Consider the following 20,178-nt stretch of genomic DNA (forward strand, 5'->3'; position numbering starts at 1 on the left):
AGGTAACGGGGACGGCAACCCTCATTCGCGGCAGAGCCTTCCGAGGTTTAGGGCCACTCGGTTTGGGCGCCTTAGAAGATTGGCCCGCGGGCTCAGCGGCGGCATCCCTGGTCCTCTTAGTGCTTCGAACACTCGGGACCACTGGAGCAGTAGGCGGAGCACTCGAAGACGCGGGAGGAGCCGAGGAGACGGCGGGCTCATGTCGGCGCTTGGTCCGATGCTCTGGTCGTGGAGGTGGCGAGTCTTGCTCCTCGTCTTCTTCCTCTTCCTCGCTGCTCTCCTCCTCCGATTCCCCACTGTCGGAGACGTACTCAGCGCTCTCCACACTGCCCTCCTGGCTGTCCTCCTCTTCCTCCTCCGGATTCCCATTCGAGACGGGGGAGAACCAGTTGGTCCACGCCTGCATAAATTTCAGTCCGAAACATCAGACATCACACGGAGATATGGACAAACGACAGGAATTAAGACAGTTCAGTGCACTCGGCAAGTACCACTCACCTGATTCGGTGGAGGATGATCCGCGCTGTAAGGCTTCACTCGCCGAGCTCCTTTGGGATTCTCGCAGGGGCCCGTGATTTGGAGCACCCACGAGGTCACCCTCTCCTCAGTCACGCCCACCATGATGGTCCGAGTGGAGTCTTCGGGCCCCGTGTAATGCCACATGGCATGATCGCGAGCCTGCAGAGGCTGGAACCGCCGACCAAGGAAGACTTCCAGCAAGTCTATGCCGGTGACCCCCCCTCCCGACGACGTCCGCGAGTGCCTCAACCAAGGGCTGGATGTCGTTCTTCTTCGCCTTTGAGAGCGCGAGCTGCTTAGGCGGGGCGGGCCGATCTAGACTAAAAGGAGGCAGCCCAGTCGACGCATTCGGACAGGCGATATCCTGGCAGTAGAACCACGTCGACTGCCAGTTCCTAACCGACTCGCTTAACTGGAGAGCAGGATAGCTACTCCCACTCTTTTTCTGGAAACCTAAGCCCCCACAGAGCTGGAGGAGATGCGTCTTATCATCCGACTGGCTAAGTCATTTGATGGTTTAGGATTTGGCGGAAAAGATGTGTTTGAACAAACCCCAATGGGGAGGGCAGCCGATGAAACACTCGCACAAAACTATAAAGGCAGAAAGATGGGCGATGGCATTCGGAGGAAAATGGTGGAGTTGGGCCCCGAAGTGGTTCATGATGCCTTGAAGAAAGGATGCGGGGGCAAAGAAAAACCTCGGTGGACGTGGCTGAGCAGCAGGACGCGCTCCCCCTCCCGAGGCGCTGGCTCGACCTCGTTCTCCGCCGGCAGCCTCCAGGACTTGTGCACGATCATCCCGTGCTCCACCAGCTGCAGCAGGTCCCCCTCCGTCACCGTGGAGGGGAGGAAGTCGCCTTGGATCCATCCCGCCGGCAGCGGCCGCTGCCGCTGCTGAGCAGGTGCCGCCGTCTTCCCCTTCTTCTTCCTCGCCTCCATCTTGCTGGTCTGGCCCTTGGTCATGGCGGCGGCTGCGAGCCCGTTGGGAGGAAGGAGAAGGGAGAAGTATAGGAGCGCTGAAGGTGGCGAGAAGGGCGGAGCAGGCGAGAGCAAAGGATTCGGCGAGCGTATCGGAGAAGCCTCGCCGCCGAGATTTAAATAGGGTTCCGACTGGGTCACTGGCAGGTGGCCCCGAAACCTTATCCCCCCGACCCACCGCGGCGATATTAGTGGAGGGGTTGAAGGCGCGAGAATCGAGGCGTCAGGCGCTACTCGAGCGCGCTGGCATCATCCCCGCTGGGCGCGCGGAAACCGAAATTTGAGTATCCCGGAATATCCGCCGCTGTCAGTTGACCGGTCGCGTCAGAAGATGCCGCGAAAGCACTCGGCTCCCGACAGTCTGTTCCGCGAGTACTTCCACTCGGATCGACGATCAGAAAAGTCGAAATGGACCGAGGCAAGCAACGGCTAAGCCGAATCTGTCCCAGTCGGATTCAACTTCAAACATCGCTTCGTCGTTCCAACCTCAATCCATTCGGGGACTAATGATGGGGTTATAGTCCTAGGATAGGGTCATAGGCCTGCCCTGTAGGTCCTACTCAGGGACTACCCCCCACAGAGGACAAGACCCTTAGTCAACTCCGACTGAATTAAGGAATCCCTGTCTTCCAGTCGGTAACATACCTTCGGCCCTCCAGTCGGTGACTAGCATTCGGAGGACGTTGAGTCAACCGACTGTTTACCACTCGGTACATCGTACCCCCGTGGAGGGAAACGGTCGTACGTTTCCGAGTGCATTTATTAGCATTAAGGGCATACGTTACCTGTAACGTACACATTCAATCGCCACTACTCCACCCCTGTACCAGAACCGTTGTGAAGGGCAGCGTATTCTATATAAGCCACCCTCCCTCACTAGTAAAGGGGTTAGCAATTCACTGTATTCTCTATTCCACTCGACAACAAAGCTCCTTGAGCACTGAGACGTAGGGCTGTTACCTCCATCGTAGAGGGGCCTGAACTCATACAACCTCGCTGTAGCTAGGACTCTGCCCGTCCTTTTCATACCCTACATATCTACTGTCAGGCTTATACCCACGTCAGACTTTTTGGTGTAGGGACTAAAAAAAATCACTTTTAGTCCTACTAGTACAAATGCCCGTGCGTTGCAACGGGCTATAAATTTAATAAAAGTCGATCTTTGTATTTTTATTATTATAATTAATTGATTTTCTATGATTAACAGTTTCATTTGCAATTTTGTGCACTGTTTGTGCTTGGAACAAACATAACGACCCGTTATACACAACACACACAATATTAGAAAAGGGAAAAATCTAAGAAGAAGCACCGCATAACAGCTCTCCCATGTGGCGGTTCATGCACTTGCAAGAATCTTCTACCTCATGATTAAATCATCGTATTAAATGTTTTTTAAAATTTTAAAAATGATTTATCTCACAGATTAATAATTTGATTGAAGATTCGTCTTCATCGTTAGGTTCGTTCCAATGAGACCTTCAAAATAAGATTCCATGCAAATCTAGCTGAGTAGCTAGTTTCATAGGCACAAATTATTCACTTCAATACAGGTAATTCACAGCAAATATTGATCACTCCTATGAGGGGGCAGCAGAGAATACAAGGTTATATCAGTTGTTGGTTCACAAAACCTTCCTAAGAAAAACTATAGCAAATATAAAGAAAGATCTTGCTCTTTGCACTTGGGTCCTTCTGTCAATGCTCAGGTTTCACTTTGGCATCTCCATTAGGAAGAGCACTTTGGGACTGAGCCAACCTCTTTGACTCCTGGATAAAAATGAGTCAATGAGAAGCTAAAGCAGCAAAATACAAATGAATGAATAAGAATTATTTTACGCTCATTTAACAGTCCAATCTGAAAGCTAAAAATTAGCAGGACGAAACCATAGTTGTGTAAATCTACAAAGAATGTATCACCAACACAAAAGTAAATTCTGACCTCACCTAGATTAAGTCCTGACACCAAAATCGGCTTAAGTAGCAGGTTCCAACAAAACATAGATATATATAGGTCTTGCTCTCACAACTTCCGGAAGGGAGCGAAAGATGCATTGAGCGATGTGATAACTAAAACATGGAGCTGCATATGATTGCTAAAGTAGTAAAATATGATCACTACACTGTTACTGGTCGACTGGAAGATGAGAGTTAAACAAAATTTTCAGTGAAGATAAACATGTGAAGGAACAGCCGATCCTAAGAATGCAGGCGTATTTCCACTTACAGCAGCAGAAGTAGCACGTATCTGCCTGTATGCTTCAACGTCGTCTGGAAAAGCTTCTTCCAGCTCCTCAAGAAGATGCTTCCTTAGGCTCTGAGACAAACATATTGACAATATTATTTCACAATTGTAATCGTGAACCAGCTGTTGGAAATATGCCCTAGAGGCAATAATAAATTAGTTATTATTATATTTCTTAGTTCATGATAATCGTTTATTATCCATGCTATAATTGTATTGATTGGAAACACAATACTTGTGTGGATACATAGACAAAACATTGTCCCTAGTAAGCCTCTAGTTGACTAGCTCGTTGATCAAAGATGGTCAAGGTTTCCTGGCCATAGGCAAGTGTTGTCACTTGATAACGGGATCACATCATTAGGAGAATCATGTGATGGACTAGACCCAAACTAATAGACGTAGCATGTTGATCGTGTCATTTTGTTGCTACTGTTTTCTGCGTGTCAAGTATTTATTCCTATGACCATGAGATCATATAACTCACTGACACCGGAGGAATGCTTTGTGTGTATCAAATGTCGCAACGTAACTGGGTGACTATAAAGATGCTCTACAGGTATCTCCGAAGGTGTTAGTTGAGTTAGTATGGATCAAGACTGGGATTTGTCACTCCGTGTGAACGGAGAGGTATCTCGGGGCCCACTCGGTAATACAACATCACACACAAGCCTTGCAAGCAATGTAACTTAATGTAAGTTGCGGGATCTTGTATTACGGAACGAGTAAAGAGACTTGCCGGTGAACGAGATTGAAATAGGTATGCGGATACTAACGATCGAATCTCGGGCAAATAACATACCGAAGGACAAAAGGAATGACATACGGGATTATATGAATCCTTGGCACTGAGGTTCAAACGATAAGATCTTCGTAGAATATGTAGGATCCAATATGGGCATCCAGGTCCCGCTATTGGATATTGACCGAGGAGTCTCTCGGGTCATGTCTACATAGTTCTCGAACCCGCAGGGTCTGCACACTTAAGGTTCGACGTTGTTTTATGCGTATTTGAGTTATATGGTTGGTTACCGAATGTTGTTCGGAGTCCCGGATGAGATCACGGACGTCACGAGGGTTTCCGGAATGGTCCGGAAAAGAAGATTGATATATAGGATGACCTCATTTGGTTACCGGAAGGTTTTCGTGCATTACCGGAAAAGTTTCGGGCTCATCGGTAGTGTACCGGGAGTGCCGGGAGGGGTGCCGGGGACCATCGGGAGGGGTGTCACGCCCCAAGGGGTCTCATGGGCTATGGGAAGAGATAAACCAGCCCCTAGTGGGCTGGAATAAGTTCCCACTAAGGCCCATAAGGTTTGAGAAGGAAAAAACACAAGGTGGAAAGAGTTTCCAAGTGGGAAGGTGGAATCCTACTCCAAGTAGGATTGGAGTAGGACTCCTCCACCTCCAATTTCGGCCAAACCTTTAGGTTTTGAGGCTGCCTCCTCCCCTCCCTCCCACCTATATATACGGAGGTTTTAGGGCTGATTTGAGACGACTTTTCCACGGCAGCCCGACCACATACCTCCACGGTTTTTCCTCTAGATCGCGTTTCTGCGGAGCTCGGGCAGAGCCCTGCTGAGACAAGGTCATCACCAACCTCCGGAGCTCCGTCACGCTGCCGGAGAACTCTTCTACCTCTCCGTCTCTCTTGCTGGATCAAGAAGGCCGAGATCATCGTCGAGTTGTACGTGTGCTGAACGCGGAGGTGCCGTCCGTTCGGTACTAGATCGTGGGACTGATCGCGGGATTGTTCGCGGGGCGGATCGAGGGACGTGAGGACGTTCCACTACATCAACCGCGTTCTCTAACGCTTCTGCTGTACGATCTACAAGGGTACGTAGATCACTCATCCCCTCTCGTAGATGGACATCACCATGATAGGTCTTCGTGCGCGTAGGAAATTTTTTGTTTCCCATGCGACGTTCCCCAACAGTGGCATCATGAGCTAGGTTCATGCGTAGATGTCTTCTCGAGTAGAACACAAAAGTTTTTGTGGGCGGTGATGTGCGTTTTGCTGCCCTCCTTAGTCTTTTCTTGATTCCGCGGTATTGTTGGATTGAAGCGGCTTGGACCGACATTACTCGTACGCTTACGAGAGACTGGTTTCATCGCTACGAGTAACCCAGTTGCTCAAAGATGACTGGCAAGTGTCGGTTTCTCCAACTTTAGCTGAATCGGATTTGACCGAGGAGGTCCTTGGATGAGGTTAAATAGCAACTCATATATCTCCGTTGTGGTGTTTGCGTAAGTAAGATGCGATCCTACTAGATACCCATGGTCACCACGTAAAACATGCCACAACAAAATTAGAGGACGTCTAACTTGTTTTTGCAGGGTATGCTTGTGATGTGATATGGCCAATGATGTGATGTGATATATTGGATGTATGAGATGATCATGTTGTAATAGATAATATCGACTTGCACGTCGATGGTACGGCAACCGGCAGGAGCCATAGGGTTGTCTTTATAACTAACGTTTGTGCTTGCAGATGCGTTTACTATTTTGCTAGGATGTAGCTTTAGTAGTAATAGCATAAGTAGCACGACAACCCCGATGGCAACACGTTGATGGATGATCATGGTGTGGCGCCGGTGACAAGAAGATCGTGCCGGTGCTTTGGTGATGGAGATCAAGAAGCACGTGATGATGGCCATATCATGTCACTTATGAATTGCATGTGATGTTAATCCTTTTATGCACCTTATTTTGCTTAGAACGACGGTAGCATTATGAGGTGATCTCTCACTAAAATTTCAAGACGAAATTGTGTTCTCCCCGACTGTGCACCGTTGCGACAGTTCTTCGTTTCGAGACACCACGTGATGATCGGGTGTGATAGACTCAACGTTCACATACAACGGGTGCAAAACAGTTGCACACGCGGAACACTCGGGTTAAGCTTGACGAGCCTAGCATGTGAAGACATGGCCTCGGAACACATGAGACCGAAAGGTCGAGCATGAATCGTATAGTTGATATGATTAGCATAGGGATGCTTACCACTGAAACTATTCTCGACTCACGTGATGATCGGACTTGAGATAGCGGATTTGGATCATGTACCACTCAAATGACTAGAGAGATGTACTTTTTGAGTGGGAGTTCTTTAAGTAATATGATTAATTGAACTAATTGTCATGAACATAGTCTAATGGTCTTTGCGAATTACGATGTAGCTTGCGCTATAGCTCTACTGTTTTATATGTTCCTAGAGAAAATTTAGTTGAAAATTGAAAGTAGCAACCTTTGCAGTCTGAGTCTGTAAAACCAAGGATTGTCCTCGTTGCTATGCAGAAGGCTTATGTCCTTAATGCACCACTCGGTGTGCTGCACCTCGAGCGTCGTCTGTGGATGCTATGAACATCCGACATACACGTTACTGATGACTACACGATAGTTCAGTGCAAGATACTTGATGGCTTAGAAGCAAGGCGCCGAAAACGTTGTAAAACGTCACGGAACATAAGTGATGTTCCGAAGAGATGAAATTGTGATTTCATGCTTGTGCCCTTGTTAAGAGGTACGAGACCTCCAAACAAGAATCTTTGTCCACAAAGTAAAGGAGAAAAGCTCAATCGTTGAGCGTGTGCTCAGATTGTCTGAGTACGACAATCGCTTGAATCAAGTGGGAGTTAATCTTCCAGATGAAATAGTGATGGTTCTCCAAAGTCACTGCCACCAAGCTATGAGAGCTTCGTGATGAACTATAACATATCAAGGATAGATACTATGATCTTTTGAGTGATTCGCGATGTTTGACACTGCGAAAGTAGAAATCAAGAAGGAGCATCAATAGTTGATGGTTAGTAAAACCACTAAGTTTCAAGAAAGGCAAGGGCTAGAAGGGATACTTCGTGAAACGGCAAAACAGTTGCTGCACTAATGAAGAGACCCAAGATTAAACCCAAACCCGAGACTAAGTGCTTCTGTAATAAGGGGAACAGTCACTGAGGCGGAGCAACTCTAGATACTTGGTGGATAAGAAGGCTGGCAAAAGTCGAGAGAAGTATATATGTGATATACATAATGTTGATGTGTACTTTACTAGTACTCTTAGTAGCACGAGGGTATTGGATACCGGTTCGGTTGCTAAGTGATTAGTAACGCGAAATGAAAGCTACGGTATAAACGGAGACTAGCTAAAGGCGAGGTGACGATACGTGTTGGAAGTGTTTCCAAGGTTGATATAATCAAACGTCGCACGCTCCCTCTACCATCGGGATTGGTGTTGAACCTAAATAATTGTTATTTGGTGCTTGCGTTAAGCATGAACATGATTGGATCGTGTTTGTTGCAATACGATTATTCATTTAAAGAGAATAATGGTTACTCTGTTTTCTTGAATAATCACCTTTAATGGTTTATTGAATCTCGATCGTAGTGTTACACATGTTCATAATATTGGTGCCAAAAGATACGAGGTAATGATGATAGTACCACTTACTTGTGGCACTGCCGCTTGAGTCATGTTAGTATAAATTGCATGAAGAGGCTCCATGCTGATGGATCTTTATACTCACTTGATTTTGAATCACTAGTGACATGCAAATCATACCACATGAGCAAGGCCTTATTTTCATTGAGATGAAACAAGATAGTAACTTGTTGGAAGTGATACATTTGATGTATGTAGTCCAATGAGTGCTGAGGCACGCAGTGGATATCATTATGTTCTTACTTCACTAATGACTTGAGTAGATACAGGAGTATTTACTTAATGAGTCACAAGTCTGAAATATTGAAAAGTTCAATTCTGTTTCAGAGTGAAGTTCGTCGTAACAAAAGGATAAACTGTCTACGATATGATCATAGAAATGAATATCTGAGTTACGAGTTTTGGTACGCAGTTAAGACAATGTGGAAATTGTTTCGCAGTTCATGCCACCTGGAACATCATAGTGTGATGATGTGTCTGAACGTCATAGCCACGCACTATTTGGTATGGTGCATACTATGATGTCTCTTATCGAATTACCACTATCGTTTATGGGTTATGCATTAGAGACAACCGCACTCACTTTAAATAGGGCACCGCGTATTTCCGTTGAGATGACACAGTATAGACTGAGGTTTAGAGAAATCTAAAACTGTCGTTTCTTGAAAGTTTGGGGTTTCGACACTTATGTGAAAAAGTTTCAGTCTGATAAGCTCGAACCCAAAGCGGATAAATGCATCTTCATAGGATATCCAAAACAGTTGGGTACATCTCCTATCTCAGATCCGAAAGCAAAGTGTTTGTTTCTAGAAACGGATCCTTTCTCGAGGAAAGGTTTCTCTCGAAAGAATTGAGTGGGAGGGTAGTAGAACTTGATGAGGTTATTGAACCATCACTTCAACCAGTGTGTAGCAGGGCGCAGGAAGTTGTTCATGTGGCGCCTACACCAAATTGAAGTGGAAGTTGATGATGATGATCATTAAGCTTCAAATCAAGTTACTACAAACCTCGTAGGTCGACAAGGTCGCGTACTGCTGCAGAGTAGTACGGTAACCCTGTCTTGGAGGTCATGTTGTTGAGCAACAGTGAACCTACGAGTTATGGAGAAAGCGATGGTGGGCCCAGATTCCGACAAATGGCTGGAAGCCATGAAATCCGAAGAGAGGATCCATGTGTGAATACAAAGTGTAGACTTTGGTGGAACTACTTGATGGTCATAGGACTATTGAGTAAAATGGATCTTTGAAAGAAGACAGACGATGATGGTGATAAGTCACTATTAAGAAAAGCTCGACTTGTCGCAATAATGTTTTCGACAAGATCAAACAGTTGACTATGATGAGACTCTCTCACTCGTAGCGATGCTAAAGGTCTGTTAGAATTATGTTAGTTGTTGATGCATTATTTATGAAATATTGCACGTAGGATGTCAAAACATTGTTTTCTCGACGGTTTCCTTGAGCAAACATTGTATGTGATACAACCAGAAGGTTTTGTCGATCCTAAAGATACTAGCAAGTATGCAAGCTCCAGTGATCCTTCAATGGACTGGTGCAAGCATCTCGGAGTTGGAATATACACTTGATGAGATGATCAAAGATTTTGGGTTTATACAAGGTTTATGAGAAACTTGTGTTTCCAAAGAAGTGAGTGGGAGCACTATAGAATTTCTGATAAGTATATGTGATTGACATATTGTGGATCAGAAGTAATGTAGAATTTCTGTAAAGCATACAAGGTTGTTTGAAAGGAGTTTTCAAAGGAATACCTGGATTGAGCTACTTGAACGTTGAGCATCAAAGATCTATGGAGATAGATCGAAAGCGCTTAATGGAAGTTTCAACAAGATGCATGCCTTGACAAGTTTTTGAAGGAGTTCAAAATAGATCAGCAAAGAAGGAGTTCTTGGTTGCGTTGTGAGGTGTGAATTTGAGTAAGACTCAAAACCCGACCCCGGCAGAATAAAGAGAATAGACGAAGGTCGTCTTCTATGCCTTAGCCGTAGAATCTAAAGTATGCCATGCTGTGTACCGCACCTGATGTGTGCCTTGACTCAAAGTATTTTGAGAGGTACAGAGAGTGATCCATGATTGAATCACTAGCAGCGGTCAAAATTTATCCTTAGTAACTAATGGACTAAGGAATTTTTCTCGATTATGGAGGTGGTTAAAGAGTTCGTCGTAAAGGGTTACGTTGATGCAAGCTTTGACACTAATCCGAATAACTATGAGTAGTGAAACGGATTCGTATAGTAGAGTAGATATTTGGAGCATTTCCGAATAGCACGTAGTAGCAGCATCTATAAGATGACATCAAGATTTGTAAAGAACGCACGGATCTGAAAGTTTCAGAACCGTTGACTAAAACCTCTCTCACGAGCAAGACGTGATCAGACCCCATAACTATATGGGTGTTGGATTCGTTGGAATCACATGGTGATGTGAACTAGATTATTGACTCTAGTGCAAGTGGGAGACTGTTGGAAATATGCCCTAGAGGCAATAATAAATTAGTTATTATTATATTTCTTAGTTCATGATAATCGTTTATTATCCATGCTATAATTGTATTGATTGGAAACACAATACTTGTGTGGATACATAGACAAAACATTGTCCCTAGTAAGCCTCTAGTTGACTAGCTCGTTGATCAAAGATGGTCAAGGTTTCCTGGCCATAGGCAAGTGTTGTCACTTGATAACGGGATCACATCATTAGGAGAATCATGTGATGGACTAGACCCAAACTAATAGACGTAGCATGTTGATCGTGTCATTTTGTTGCTACTGTTTTCTGCGTGTCAAGTATTTATTCCTATGACCATGAGATCATATAACTCACTGACACCGGAGGAATGCTTTGTGTGTATCAAACGTCGCAACGTAACTGGGTGACTATAAAGATGCTCTACAGGTATCTCCGAAGGTGTTAGTTGAGTTAGTATGGATCAAGACTGGGATTTGTCACTCCGTGTGAACGGAGAGGTATCTCGGGGCCCACTCGGTAATACAACATCACACACAAGCCTTGCAAGCAATGTAACTTAATGTAAATTGCGGGATCTTGTATTACGGAACGAGTAAAGAGACTTGCCGGTGAACGAGATTGAAATAGGTATGCGGATACTAACGATCGAATCTCGGGCAAGTAACATACCGAAGGACAAAAGGAATGACATACGGGATTATATGAATCCTTGGCACTGAGGTTCAAACGATAAGATCTTCGTAGAATATGTAGGATCCAATATGGGCATCCAGGTCCCGCTATTGGATATTGACCGAGGAGTCTCTCGGGTCATGTCTACATAGTTCTCGAACCCGCAGGGTCTGCACACTTAAGGTTCGACGTTGTTTTATGCGTATTTGAGTTATATGGTTGGTTACCGAATGTTGTTCGGAGTCCCGGATGAGATCACGGACGTCACGAGGGTTTCCGGAATGGTCCGGAAACGAAGATTGATATATAGGATGACCTCATTTGGTTACCGGAAGGTTTTCGTGCATTACCGGAAAAGTTTCGGGCTCATCGGTAGTGTACCGGGAGTGCCGGGAGGGGTGCCGGGGACCATCGGGAGGGGTGTCACGCCCCAAGGGGTCTCATGGGCTATGGGAAGAGATAAACCAGCCCCTAGTGGGCTGGAATAAGTTCCCACTAAGGCCCATAAGGTTTGAGAAGGAAAAAACACAAGGTGGAAAGAGTTTCCAAGTGGGAAGGTGGAATCCTACTCCAAGTAGGATTGGAGTAGGACTCCTCCACCTCCAATTTCGGCCAAACCTTTAGGTTTTGAGGCTGCCTCCTCCCCTCCCTCCCACCTATATATACGGAGGTTTTAGGGCTGATTTGAGACGACTTTTCCACGGCAGCCCGACCACATACCTCCACGGTTTTTCCTCTAGATCGCGTTTCTGCGGAGCTCGGGCAGAGCCCTGCTGAGACAAGGTCATCACCAACCTCCGGAGCGCCGTCACGCTGCCGGAGAACTCTTCTACCTCTCCGTCTCTCTTGCTGGATCAAGAAGGCCGAGATCATCGTCGAGTTGTACGTGTGCTGAACGCGGAGGTGCCGTCCGTTCGGTACTAGATCGTGGGACTGATCGCGGGATTGTTCGCGGGGCGGATCGAGGGACGTGAGGACGTTCCACTACATCAACCGCGTTCTCTAACGCTTCTGCTGTACGATCTACAAGGGTACGTAGATCACTCATCCCCTCTCGTAGATGGACATCACCATGATAGGTCTTCGTGCGCGTAGGAAAATTTTTGTTTCCCATGCGACGTTCCCCAACACCAGCTCCTCTTGAAGATCGTATAAAACACAGACAAAAAGTATCATAATCGTAGAGGAAACAATTATACGAGCTTCTTGCGTCTATTTTGATCAAGAGTTCAGGACATATATCAGTGTACAAAAGTCATACGAACTCAATGCCTAGAGTTGGAAGAAAAACATCACAGAAGAAAAATGGCAGGGTAAACTTGGCGAAATGAATGCACAGCTTGAATCATAATCAGAAGTAGTACAAACGTAGCTATGAGGATACGAGGCGGTGAAATGAAAAGTAGCCCCTCCTAATCACGGCCAAGATAGTCTTGTCACAAACTGAACTCACGGTTATCCGTGCACCAATATATCATAACGAACACTACAAAATGGTAGGCCTTAGAGTTTGAGGTATACATCAGTTTCATAAATTATATACACGTATTGGATATAAAATTGCATCTACCCTTCTTATAAAGCTCGATAATACAGTGACAGGAATCTGCATCAACAACAACAATGAACACTGGTCCTACAATTCCACATTCAGTTAGGGCAGATTACTGGCAGTAAATGGGGGTAACATGGAACACCAGAAAGCTTCGAATATGGAAAGTCTCGTTAAGAACTGATTGACGGTAGTTTGTACACCATTACCAATTTAAGGTGGATAGGAAGGGGGTGATTCTGTTTTTCCTGAGAATAAGTTGTCATAGTGCAACTGAATTGCATAATGGAATTTAATTCATGAAAACAGAGATGGATTCCCGTGATTGTAGTTTGGATGCAACTATATCGAGTGACAGGGCTATGCTGGTTCCTTTTCACATGGCCAACACAATGTATCCCCTTCAAACTACACCAATGTCGACTTATATGAAAAGAAGACTTCCCTGGCAGTAATACCAGTTATGTTTTCATCAAAAAGTTCCACTCGAAATAGATCAACAAGCTTTGTCAGTGTCGCTAATCTTCATCCACTGTGTCCTAAAATACTACAAACTGTATCGAGCATATCTATGGGTACGATTGGTTCACAGACGAACTTGTCCACACTTAACAACGATGCAATCCATACTTACCTTGAAAGCATCGGTCCTGCCCTTGGTGATCTGGTTCTTGGCGATGCAGCTGTTGAGCACGTCCTTGGTGAACTCATCGGGGTTCTTCCCATCATCAATCAAACTAACAACGCAAGCAACAATCAGGAACACACACAGTTCAGGCGAGAGGGTCAACAACAATGAGCGACAGAGCAAGAGAAGAGACTAAAGGATCTCACTTGACGACCTCCATGGGCACCTGGATGTTGCACCCGTCGGCGAGCTTCTGCATCGTGTCGAGCTCCGCCACGAGCGCGTTCCTGCACCATACAACACACCAAACCCTAAGGGATCCGCGCACGCAGAAAAGCTACGGGATTAAAAGGGGGTCGCCGGGGAGGTCTGCCGCGGGTGGTGCGGGGAAGCGAGGGAGCTTACAGGCGCTGGAGGAGGGGGAGCTGGGACACGGAGCTGAAGGAGGAGACGTTGAGGTTGAGCTGGTGGAGCAGGCCCAGGGTCTTTTGGATCAAGCCCGTGACCTGCGCCAGGTTCTGCTTCGACGGGTCCCCTCCCGCTCCCCCTTGTACACCGTTACCGGAAGCGACCGCGGCCGCAGCGACGACGACGACGACGGCGGCGGAAGAAGAGTTCGGGGTAGTGCTGTCCATGGCGAAGTCAGCAGGCGGTAGGTGCCCGCCAGCGGGTTGCAGACGGCGAGCGCCTTGGGCGGGTGGGCTGCGCTGGCTGCGGGCGACGACGTTGAGGAGGAGGAGGAAGGGAGGGGCGCGGGGGGTGGGCCAGTCTCGATCCAGAGGTAGAGGAGGGAGCCGGAGCAGGCGACGGGGGAGAAGGCCTGGTGGGGGAGGAAGGAGGTGAAGGGGAGGCGGAGCCAGCAGCGGCGGTCGGGGTCGAAGGCGTGGCGTGCGCCTTCCGCGCGCCATGGGGCGTGCGCCGCGTCCTCGGCGACCCGGCCACCAGGGCCTTCTGGCGCGCCGCATCCCTCGCCCGCGTGGTCCGAGTCACCGTCGCCGACGTTGACGTAGAGCACGTCGGGGCGGGCGTGCGCCAGCGCACGGCCTCCAGCGCGTGGCCCAGCTCCCCCGCCGCGGCCAGCCGCCCCCTGTGGTGGAGAACGCGCACGGATAAGGGACCGGTGGTGGAGAACATAAGGGGGTTTTCTGTAAAATGCAAAAAACGATTCGTTTTTTTGACTCAAAAAGGACTGTGGGTTGAATACTGGAAAAGCGAGGGGTGTTTTTGTAAAATAACCGCGACGGACGACAGAAGCGCTCCGCGCTTTATTATTAGGGGAGATGTGAAAGAAACATGAGGGACTTTTAGGGACTAAAAGGGGGTATTTGGGACTAAATGAAGAAGTCCCTATGGGAGGGACTTTTTTGACACTTTTTCCAACAGTGCCCCTACTTTTAGCATGTTATTTAATAACCTCTACTATATTACTAGGGGTAACATTGTCATTTAATAACCTCTACTATACTACTAGTATATTACTAGAGATAACATGGTCTTTCTGCATGTCATTTAATGACCTCTAGTCCATGTTTAGTCCTTGGAAAGAAACGGGTAGGGACTAGAGACTTTTTAGTTGGGACTAAAAAAAGTCTTAGGACTTTTTAAAGAAATAGGGCCTTTAATCAAGCCCCCATGATGGGCACCTTGGCACCATCATGATCACACCCCCCAATCGTCAAAAGGCTGCACTGTACCACCACATGCATCAACTTGGGTACTACCTCACGATACCACTAGTAGCAAACCACCGCGAAGACCGGGACGAAACGCAGACCCTTCGCAGCCACCGGCGCAGCCGGACGTAACGTGCACCAAGCCACGGCCCCTCGCTGCCATTGGCGCAGCCGATGGCAACGTGCAGCCGAGTCTGACGCACGTTCCCGTATTTGTCTTGTCTCCTTCCCTCCTGGTCCTGGGTCTCTCCACCTACCCACCCATCCCGAGCACCCCTACATAACCCGATCTAGATCGCGGGAAGCCCATCAATCCATCCAGGGCCGCACACCGCCGCCTCCTATCCCGCCACCCCGACGAGAAAAAGGGAGACCACGCCGCCATCGCCATCGCCAGTCGCCACCTCCCCCGCCTCGTTACCGCCGCCGGCACCCCCTCCCCCCGCAAGCGCAAGGTGAGCTCCTCTGCAGGATTGCTCTCTCAGTCTGCTTGGGCGTATGCAGTACGAACTATGAACTATGAACTGCCTCGTACTAATTTGCATGCATGTAGTTCTTGGTGCACGATTTGCTGCTGCCATGAATTGGTACTGGGCGTGGGCGTGTGCTACCGCCTTAGGCGCTATGAATCACGCGAAATTCAGTGGTTGACTTTGGACAGACAGCAGGCGGGCGCTTGCTGTTCATGCGTGCTAGTGTCACCATTAGCTCCCAAGATTCTCTCAAGACTCAAGGAGGAGTGCTCCTGCTTAGTTAGACCATGTGTAGCCACAATCCTCCTTTGACCCGAACCCACTCTCCGATCTAGTACATGTGGATCCAGCCCCTGTCAACATTTTTCAAAATTTCTTGATCTTGCACCGTTCGCCTGAATCCATATCTCCTCCGTCAGGTTGCTCGTAGTCGTAGGCCTTCCCAGTCTCCTTTTCTTCTTAACGTGATTGACTACCACAATTGATAATGTTCCGGTCATGCCTGTCGGCGCTGTTCGGCTTCCCTCAACATACAGAAAGTTTCAGGTTTAGCTTGTGTTCAGCTGTGAGAACCTGAGAATACCTCCCAAGTCGTCTCATCCGTCTAACTATATTTTCTTTGACTTCGTCGAAGGAAGATATCGCGTTCAATAGAGCCGACACTCCTGGCATAAAGAGTTACTGAAAACAAAGCTGGTGTAAATTCAGTTTTCCCTGCATTTTAAATAAAAACCTGATCCAGCTCATGCTGATGCAAAACAACTGTTTTTCAAGGATAACCGATGATGAAAATCTGAACCAACACACTGCAGAACTTTCTGTATCTCCGTGTGTGGCCGTCCAGAATGATTTGCTATGAAAACAAATTAACAGCACCAATGCATTGGCCGTGAGACAAGTGACATTTTTTGAAGGATATCTGATGCTGTTAAGCTGAACACACTGCAGAACTTTTTGTATAACCATACATGGCGAATTGAGGCCGTACGGTGAGACTAGTGACCTTGACAGTTTACTGGTGAGACTAGTGACCTTGACAGTTTACTGGTAAATCATGCTAATTCAGCTTATCAGTACTGTCCAATTATGGCCACAGTTGACATACAAAACGAGGCAATGCACTAATGTGGACAATGCTGGTGCATGGGACACAGCATTAGTGTTGTTCGAAGCAAGTTGGATATTTTATTCCCTACGGTGCTGGCCTGCTATAGGTTTAATTAGAGGCTCTAGGCGTTCTAACCTTCAGTCGATGGTTCCCCCCATGCTTTACTTTGCCGGCCAGGCGCAGATTCCTGTAAAATCTGTGGGGAGATGTGTATGCTGAACATAAATTCAGCTGGACCATGGCTCCACAGAACATGTCCATTTGATTGAAATGATTGAGACATGACAAGGAATTCATGACCAGCCCTCTAAACAATAGATGTGTACTGATGCACTGTCTTCAATCCTAGCAGTTTTTCTCCTTAACTCTATTTTGTCTTTGTGTCCTAATTCTAATTATGTGTCTATCTGAAGAGAAATTCACTAATACTTCATATCAATTTGACTTCTAGTATACTCATTTTTATTTCAAATTCTTTAAATGATAGAATGGGGAGCACCGACGAGACTGGAACTCCCTATGGCGAGTACACCTATGCTGAGCTGGAGAGGGAGTTGTACTGGCCATCCGAGAAGCTGAGAATCTCGGTTACTGGAGCTGGTGGTTTCATTGGATCCCATATTGCTCGCCGCCTGAAGAGTGAGGGGCACTACATCATTGCCTCTGACTGGAAGAAGAACGAGCATATGACCGAGGACATGTTCTGCCATGAGTTCCACCTTGCTGACCTCAGGGTCATGGACAACTGCCTTAAGGTCACCACCAACGTCGACCATGTCTTCAATCTTGCTGCTGATATGGGAGGCATGGGGTTCATTCAGTCCAACCACTCTGTTATCATGTACAATAACACCATGATCAGTTTCAACATGCTTGAGGCCGGGCGTATCAACGGTGTGAAGAGGTCTGTAACTTCATTTACAAGATAATTCTGTTTTTTAACCAAGTCTATTGGAAAGGGTTTATTTGGAATTCAGAAATTACTTGAAAAGCTTTCTCATGCAAGTGATAAAACCTGGAGAACATTTATTGTGCATGGTGGTCTTTAGAAGCTTTGTTAAAGATGCTTGCATTTGACAAATATATTCATTAGTGGCATATCCAGATCTGTTTCTTGTCGAGTTGATAATGACACTACCAAACTGAACTTAAGAAAACAGTAGTGCTGCTACGATATCAGAATTAACTCTGTTTTCCGTTCGAATTGTTTCAAGCACATGTCTACTGTGCAAGTACATTGCCTCAAATCCAAATAACTTACGTGTCCCATATTGATTCGATTTTGTTTTTCTTTGGTCCTGCAGGTTCTTCTATGCCTCGAGCGCATGCATCTACCCTGAATTCAAACAGCTTGAGACAAATGTGAGCTTGAAGGAAGCTGATGCCTGGCCTGCTGAGGTGAGTTCATAGGAAATTGAAGCCATTTTTTATTATACTCAGAGATGTGTTCAAACACCCAGATTTTAACTTCTTTTGTTAATGTACTACCATTCAGCCACAAGATGCCTATGGCTTGGAGAAGCTCGCGACCGAGGAGCTGTGCAAGCACTACACCAAGGACTTTGACATTGAGTGCCGTATTGGCCGTTTTCACAACATTTATGGTCCCTTTGGAACATGGAAAGGTAAAAATCCACAAGCCCGATCATAATGTCACCCTGAGGCAAAATAATTCAATTTTGCAATTTGTTAGGCGGTCGCGAGAAGGCACCAGCTGCCTTCTGTAGAAAGGCTCAGACCTCCACCGAACGGTTTGAGATGTGGGGTGATGGTCTACAGACTCGATCGTTCACTTTTATCGACGAGTGCGTCGAGGGTGTTCTGAGGTATGCAGCTACTACTCCTCACATTCTCCACATTGTAGCAGACAGAACTACCCATTTTTAGCCGATAAAGGGAATATATTAATATCAAGAAGACACGAATTTAAAACTACTGCCTTGGTAGAAATGAAAAATTAACATGTTGACACACTGTACTTTGCAGATTGACAAAGTCAGACTTCTGCGAGCCCGTGAACATTGGAAGTGATGAAATGGTGAGCATGAACGAGATGGCTGAGATTGTTCTCGGCTTCGAGGACAAGAAGCTACCCATCCACCACATCCCTGGTCCAGAGGGTGTCCGCGGCCGCAACTCTGACAACACCCTCATCAAGGAGAAGCTTGGCTGGGCCCCCACAATGAAGCTCAAGGTAATGTAGCCTAATTGTTGAACACTGAAAATTCCAACCCCACATGATAATAACACTTGAAGCTCTTTACATTAGCACAGATGCAGGCTGGTCCTGTTATGATGGCTGCAGAAAAACCTCAGGAAGTCGAAGATAATTTAACAATACCCCTGAATTCTGTGCAGGATGGCCTAAGGTTCACCTACTTCTGGATCAAGGAGCAGATCGAGAAGGAGAGGACCGAGGGGAAGGACGTCGCCCGGTACGGATCATCCAAGGTGGTGTCCACACAGGCACCGGTGCAGCTGGGCTCCCTCCGCGCGGCTGACGGCAAGGAGTAAACAACTATGCATATCAACCCCAGGCCTATTATGCCACTGCCCAATTGCCCACCGATCGGATCCTTCGTTGCGAAAACACTTGAGAATTGCACAGCCTGCCCTGCCTACCCCATGTGTGATTCAGCAGATTCTAGTGCTCCTGTTCATTGTCACCCCCATTAATTATTATCATCGTGTCAACAGAATTCCTCGTACATCACACTTTTGATTGGATGCACAATAAAATTCCCTTTTCTCTTGTCAAACAATTTTGAGCTGTATGCATGCACCTGTGTGCTTTGTTGTCCAGGTCTGGCCATCTGGTCGTCAGCCAATTGGTCTGGTCATCTGTGCTTTGTTTCATTTCAGAGTTCCTCGCTCCGGAAACATCGTGTTGCCATGAGCAGTCTCGACTCGCTCATGGGGCCATCACCGGTGCAGATATTCTCTGTACTACATGACACAGTTGCGCCCATTATGCAAAAGTAGAATATATATAACTGAAAGTTATGTAAGCCAAAGTATATGGATTTATTATAGACCAATAGATAAGCATGGTAGTAGCTCAATTGAAGAGTTAAGTCTGCTCAAATTATCGTCTCAAACAGCGGATCATCATCACCCCATTATGCAAAAGTAGAATATATATAACTGAAAGTTATGTAAGCCAAAGTACATGGATTTATTATAGACCAATAGATAAGCATGGTAGTAGCTCAATTGAAGAGTTAAGTCTGCTCAAATTATCGTCTCAAACAGCGGATCATCATCACCAGACCTGAACCACTTCTCATTCCGGAGTTGAAAAATGCTGGGATAATCCTATGACCCCTTAGTCACGGTTGAGACACAAGATATCCCGTCAGCTGAGGTGCGAACCACAGATATATCAGCTCACCTGCTAATGAAT

At 46.6% G+C, this 20,178-nt stretch overlaps 2 protein-coding genes across 2 annotated transcripts; one reads left to right on the forward strand and one right to left on the reverse strand.

The window, feature by feature from the left end:
• Positions 1 to 3,195: 3,195 nt before the first annotated feature.
• Positions 3,196 to 14,156, reverse strand: LOC123419911 (mediator of RNA polymerase II transcription subunit 10b-like). The gene is made up of 5 exons (XM_045107234.1): positions 13,927 to 14,156; positions 13,728 to 13,808; positions 13,528 to 13,630; positions 3,725 to 3,814; positions 3,196 to 3,267 (listed from the first exon to the last, which is right to left on the reverse strand). The coding sequence occupies exons 1-5, from the start codon at positions 14,154 to 14,156 to the stop codon at positions 3,196 to 3,198; spliced, it is 576 nt and encodes a 191-aa protein (XP_044963169.1).
• Positions 14,157 to 15,491: 1,335 nt separating this feature from the next.
• On the forward strand, positions 15,492 to 19,534 carry LOC123450602 (GDP-mannose 3,5-epimerase 1). The gene is made up of 7 exons (XM_045127770.1): positions 15,492 to 15,649; positions 17,263 to 17,679; positions 18,080 to 18,173; positions 18,271 to 18,400; positions 18,469 to 18,601; positions 18,762 to 18,969; positions 19,134 to 19,534. The coding sequence occupies exons 2-7, from the start codon at positions 17,264 to 17,266 to the stop codon at positions 19,287 to 19,289; spliced, it is 1,137 nt and encodes a 378-aa protein (XP_044983705.1). The 5' UTR covers positions 15,492 to 15,649; position 17,263; the 3' UTR covers positions 19,290 to 19,534.
• Positions 19,535 to 20,178: the final 644 nt, after the last annotated feature.

Source organism: Hordeum vulgare, chromosome 1H (assembly GCF_904849725.1).
Source record: "Hordeum vulgare subsp. vulgare chromosome 1H, MorexV3_pseudomolecules_assembly, whole genome shotgun sequence".
Lineage (NCBI taxonomy): Eukaryota > Viridiplantae > Streptophyta > Magnoliopsida > Poales > Poaceae > Hordeum > Hordeum vulgare.

Excerpts from the sequence above, each read along its gene's own strand:
- LOC123450602 (XM_045127770.1), top strand. The coding sequence starts at position 17,264 with ATGGGGAGCACCGACGAGACTGGAACTCCCTATGGCGAGTACACCTAT. Across the intron at positions 18,174-18,270 it reads CTGATGCCTGGCCTGCTGAG|CCACAAGATGCCTATGGCTT; the intron begins GTGAGTTCATAG and ends ACTACCATTCAG. Across the intron at positions 18,401-18,468 it reads TCCCTTTGGAACATGGAAAG|GCGGTCGCGAGAAGGCACCA; the intron begins GTAAAAATCCAC and ends GCAATTTGTTAG.
- LOC123419911 (XM_045107234.1), bottom strand. The coding sequence starts at position 14,156 with ATGGACAGCACTACCCCGAACTCTTCTTCCGCCGCCGTCGTCGTCGTC. Across the intron at positions 13,809-13,926 it reads CTCCCCCTCCTCCAGCGCCT|GAACGCGCTCGTGGCGGAGC; the intron begins GTAAGCTCCCTC and ends TGTATGGTGCAG. Across the intron at positions 3,268-3,724 it reads TACGTGCTACTTCTGCTGCT|GAGTCAAAGAGGTTGGCTCA; the intron begins GTAAGTGGAAAT and ends ATTTTTATCCAG.